The sequence below is a fragment of the Dendrobium catenatum genome, unplaced genomic scaffold, assembly GCF_001605985.2.
Source record: "Dendrobium catenatum unplaced genomic scaffold, ASM160598v2 fragScaff_scaffold_1598, whole genome shotgun sequence".
Classification (NCBI taxonomy): Eukaryota; Viridiplantae; Streptophyta; class Magnoliopsida; order Asparagales; family Orchidaceae; genus Dendrobium; species Dendrobium catenatum.
In genome coordinates, this window is record NW_021320060.1 from 67,133 (window position 1) to 72,840 (window position 5,708).

At 38.7% G+C, this 5,708-nt stretch overlaps 1 protein-coding gene across 1 annotated transcript; it reads right to left on the reverse strand.

The window, feature by feature from the left end:
* Window positions 1–2,577: 2,577 nt before the first annotated feature.
* Window positions 2,578–5,438, reverse strand: LOC110094174 (ATP-dependent DNA helicase Q-like 5). The gene has a single exon (XM_020819335.2). The coding sequence runs from the start codon at window positions 5,387–5,389 to the stop codon at window positions 2,702–2,704; it is 2,688 nt and encodes an 895-aa protein (XP_020674994.1). The 5' UTR covers window positions 5,390–5,438; the 3' UTR covers window positions 2,578–2,701.
* Between the last annotated feature and the right edge of the window lie 270 nt (window positions 5,439–5,708).

Consider the following 5,708-nt stretch of genomic DNA (forward strand, 5'->3'; position numbering starts at 1 on the left):
TACAATCCATAATCATATTGTTAAAATCTTTCATAGAGTGATAGTTAGGAGCAGAGCCCCCAATATGCTCAGAAGGATGAGAAATCGTGTTAAAATCATCACCCACAAGCCAGGACAAGTTGCAAATACTACAAAAATTAGTGAGTTGCGCATATAATATTTTTTCTAGTATTACGAGCAGAAGCAAAAAAAAAAACATAACAGTTCAAATTTCAAAATTCAATATTACAATGTAGAACTTGAGTAAAGTCTCTAATAACATCAATCCGAACAGGGTCCTCCCAAAAAATCCAAATCTTGTTGGCAGAATTCGAAACAAAATGCTTAAATCCAAAAAAATCTTGTAGTACTAAATAATTTAAAAACATTAATAAGAGGTTCAAGCATAACAAGAATAAAGACATTGTAAATATGACATAAGTTCTTAACTCTCAACCTAGAAGAGAAGCAACCAATACCCCTAACATTCCAAATAATAGTTTTAAACATAAGAAAAAATGTTAAAGACTAGTTTGTGAATGACGGGTGGTCCTACGAGATTGTAAAATTATGTTATTATTTTTTCTGCCGCTCCTATTTTGAAACTTAGTAAAGCTAGTATCATTATCATCTTTGGCAAAATATTTAGCAACAATATCCATATCCTCTGTATCAGTAAAAGCATCACTATGATAATGAGAGTTATAAGGAAGCTTACTATCATTGTGTTGGCCCGCCTGCCTTACCTGTTGAGAACATTCACCCTCCTCAAACATACAATCATCCTCCACACTTTCTTTGTTACTCATGACAAGCTCAACATTGCCTTCCCCAAAGGAAAGGCTATCCTCAACCCTAGCCAATTCACCCTCCTCCAAGGTGTGGCCATTCCCAACAATATCTTTACTACATAAGTCAAAACCTGCATTAACTTCCACCACTTTTTCCTAATCATTCAAAGCCAAGGTATAAGTACAACTAGTAGAAAGTAACATAAAATCCATGTCATATAGGTTTTTGTTAATAATATAAAGACTAATAAAATTAGAAATAGCAATATTTTGATTTGTGGTAATAGCCAACATTTGCTCATCCATATTTTCACAACCAATAGGTAAGATAAAGGTAGAGTTAACATTTTTTCCCTAAACAAGATTAGGAAAATCAACATTAGTAACAATCGGTTCAGTATTAGCACATGCTAATTGTAAGGGGTCCTCAATATTCTCAATCGGTTTGGGAGTATTGCCCTCAAGCTCTCCAAGCTTAGGATTAACATTGTCATGAGAATCAGAATTCACAGCATTTCCTTGTGATAGTTTGGAAGAATCCTTCTCCTTACGAAGGTGAGGATGCAACCTATAACATTCATTAAATTCATGGCCAAGCATTTTGCAATGAAAACAAAAAATGGGCAACTTTTCAAATTCCACTTTTTGGAAATAATCATTCAACTCCGACCCAATCCATATATCATTCGGATGTTTCTTAGAGATATCCAACTCAATCAAAACACGAGCCACATATGGCCAAGAAATAGAAACAGTAGCTTGGTCCATTTGTAAAGGCCTTCCAAAAATCGACGCCAACCAAATAAAATTTGAGAATTAAGGAAGAGAAGTCTCAAATTCGGAAATGAAATCCACACAAGAGCAATTGGGAATTCCTCCCGAACATCAAAATCTAGTGTCCATCTAAGTAAACGCATTTAATAAGCTTGAATATAGTAGGATCTCCTAGAAAAAATTCAGCTATAATCAAGATCATTAGACAGTTGGATTGCAATGTGCCTTTGATCAAGTAAGACGATATAGAAGGAACCTGACAGCTTTAGGTTAACAAAAAAACTTTCGAATAACATCAAGGTTAGGCCGCCTAAGGAGGAACTTGCCAACTAGCGTTAACGCAAACGAAGCAGCCAACTGAGAAACCACTGAGTCATCAAATATCAAAGCCGAACATCCCTTAAACAAAGTTTGAACAATGTGAAGCCTAGATGTAGAGGAAGAGAAATCAACCAAAACATCCTTAAAAGATCGAGATTTACCCTTGGGAAGAGAGGAAGTCAAGGGGATGGATGACGACTCCCAAAGCCAAAAAACCGTGAAGTTTCCCTAAATCCCCACCAAATCACCAGAGCTCGACGGGAAAAGGATTTAATTATGTATTTAACTCCCTCCTTATAGAAGGAAATAGGGATGGATTTTGCTTAATCAATCAATTACAAATGTTCAGATGATTGATACCATTGGTTAGGAATAACTCATAGATCAATTCCTAAAAATTTGAGATTAATTAGATTAATATTTAATTTTATATTTATTTATTCAATTAATTATTAACTAAGGTTTAATTTTAAGATAATTTAAAGTTATATTTTACTTTTATGAATTTTCTTTAATTAATTATGAATTTTAGAGTTTTTTTTTCTTTAAGTTTTGGTGGTTAAACAATATATTTCAATTCAATAGTTTCATAATAACAAATATGGCTCACGTTCAACTACACTCCCGAAAGACTAAAAACTATGTAGAAAACCCAGTAAGATGGCAGCAGAGTTAGAACGATATTAAAGACAAACGAGCCAAACAATTGTGGTCACAAAGCTTATAAAATATAAAATTAGCGTTTTCTTTGGATAACACAAAGATCATACTTTCACCTTGAAGATCCCTACGATCAGATTGTCTATGGAACACTTGTTTCCAAGCAACAAAAAACTTTAGGTGTTACCCCTTTTACAGAAATCCATTAGCTCCAAGGTCGCAGCCTTCATGACTACTGGAAAATCTATGTGTGTGTAACGTCCCCAAAAATGACAGGTAGACCAAGTTGCAGATGGAAAAGCGGGACTCGGGATGCCATGCATAATCCTAGTAACTGCTCTTGGTGTAAATTTCTTTTCTGAGTTAGCTTGTAAAAACACCTTAATATCTGCATGTAAAAATGGGCTGCTTTGTGGACTCTTGAAGCTGAACTCTTGATGAACGTTATTAACCCTGCTAAAGTATTCTGAAATCCTTTTTTGAATGCATTGGGTATGCATGGGACTAGCACATCCATAGACTCCACGGCATTCTTTTAAGGCAAAATATGCCAAATTGAACATTTCATCTAACTTGTGCAACTTGCATTTCTCAATTTCTGATAAAAGTTTTGCCAGATGGGCTGTAAGAGAGCAGAAGTCGTCTGGTTTCTTAACAATTGTGAAGCAGAACGCAGGATCCTTCAGATCATATGTGATTTCTCCTAAGTACTTAAGGTTTCGGATATGATCTAACAGCTCTTTGACTGTGGTACCCGCATAATTCACTACGGTGGGGATGTCAAAAACAAATTTCCCATGCTTCTTCTCTGACTTACTAATAATAGCAGAAACTAGGGCATCCTTTCCAGAAAGCACTTCAGGTGATGTCTTGTGAAAGCACAGTGTGCATGTAACATTGAGCTGAGGATGCAACTGTAAATATTGCACATCACCTATCTCCAGTTCTGTCAGGATCGTCAATAAAACTTCTTCTTTAATATCAAATTTACATGATGTGGATTCTTTAATCAAGGAGCAAATACTCTCTTCTAAATTAGTTTCCTTCACGAAAATTTGGGATAGAAGCTTGTTAATTACATATTCATCAACACCATCACTGTATAAAAGGCTACGGAGCTTATGATAAGTAGTGTCATCAAGAAGAAGATGGCAATTGGAAAGCCTCCCATCCCTCCCAGCCCGTCCAGTTTCCTGGATATACTCTTCTATGCTTTCTGGCAAGCTGTAATGGATAACAGCTTCAACATCGCTCTTGTTAAGGCCCATGCCAAATGCCACAGTTGCTACTACCACTCTAATTTTGTTCGAACAGAAGAGTTCCTGAGTACGGATTCTGTCCTTTGATGCAAGACTGCCGTGATATACCTTAGAAGAGATATTGTTATCACAAAGATATTTGCTCACCAATTCAGCTTCTTTCTGAAACTTGCAGTAGATGATGACACTTCTCGTGTCCACCATAGGAGTTGACTTCATAAGAATTAACAAATCCTTCAGCCTATTGTCACTTGAGGTTATAAAGAGCTGTAGATTTTCCCTAATTTGACGTGTATTTATTAAACTTGTAGAAGGAATTTCTAGAGCACCCATGATGTCATCTAAAGTCTGAGTTGTTGCAGTTGCAGTGATTGCAAGGAAGCACTTAACATTAAGCACTGTTCGTAACAGTGATGCCCTCAACCTCAAATACGAAGGCCGAAAATTGTGAGACCATTCAGAAATGCAGTGCGCTTCATCAATTGCCAAAAAAGATATAAACAGACCATCCCTGAATGTTGACAGAAATTCTGAATTCAACAATCTCTCAGGTGAGATAAAAAGCACCTTTATTAGCCCTTCATGCAGCCTCTGCAATGTCTCTAGAGCCTCATCGCTGGTCTGGTTGCTGCTTAGAAGTCCACCGGGTATTAAATAAGGCAGTTGCCTCAGCTGATCAACCATCAAAGCTACCAGAGGGCTCACGACTAATGCTACCCCAGGTAAAACCAGTGCAGGTAACTGGTAGCAAAGGGACTTACCTGCACCAGTTGGGAGCACTAGCATTGTAGAGTCCCCCGAAATCACATGCCGGATAGCCTCCAGTTGCCCTTCACGGAAGCAATCATATCCATGCGTAAGCTTCAGAAGTTTCCTCAGATTCTCATCAGAAGGCTCAACTCGAGCAACCTCCACAGCCGCCTTCGCAATTTCCAAGTCAACCTTTGAGATTGTACATTGTTTCGTTGACGCGTCAAAAGCCAAACTCTCTGCTTTGGAAGGACCCCGAGAAAATCTCCAAGATTTTGAAGTCGGGAATGCCTTCTTCTTTCCGGACCTGTACGAAAACTTTTTATTTCTACCATAACCATTGATGTTAAGCCGAACAAAGTTTCCCTCGCTACCGCTCTTGCACCGTTTCGGCATCACAGCAGCTGTCGTTACCGATCGAGCCTCCGGACCTAGCCAATTCGGGTGAAGCTTCGCCATATTGATCCCATTCCCAGGGCGAGGGCGATCGGAGGAGGTAGCATGCTGGGTAACAGTGGCGTCTTCTTTCGATGGATCAGATAATGGATCGAAAGAAGAGCGACGAGATCGGACAAGGGAGGAGAAGGAAGTCGAGTGCCGAGAATCCAGAGGTCGCTGGATCTTCTTTACAGAGATGCCGTTGAGATTGGACAGATCGACGCCGGGGAAATGCGGGAGATCAGGTTCAGACAGCATTAGTGGTATGGATTGGGGCATTCTGCGCTTAGGGTCGGCGATCGGAGAACCCCTAGCCCTAGACTTCGGAGGAAGAGAGGCAGGGTAGGACCTGGGTGGGGTGGCGGAGACGTGGGAGCCATCAGAGTCGGTATCGGAATCGATGATGGCGTCCATCATCGTGTCATAAAGCTAGGGCGGGTATAGAGATTGTAAATCGAGTGGGAAGTCACTGGTGTCGTGCTGCGAGGCGGGAAATAAAATGCCCTCATGAATTTGAGATATTTTAGCCTCAAAATAGGGCTGAATTTAGGATTTATTAATTAATTAACCTAATAAACTTCAATTAAGGTGAAATTAATTTCAAGGGTTCATCATGTCCCTAAATATGTCAGGTTTGAGTTTTATCCCTATTTGATGTTAAGTAAATTTTCTATAATTTATCTAAGTTTACTAGACACAACTCTTATTTATTTTCCTATGTGTTTCTAGTATTCAA

What these genes read in the sequence shown, in the direction of transcription:
- LOC110094174 (XM_020819335.2), bottom strand. Translation starts at nt 5,389, where the DNA reads ATGATGGACGCCATCATCGATTCCGATACCGACTCTGATGGCTCCCAC.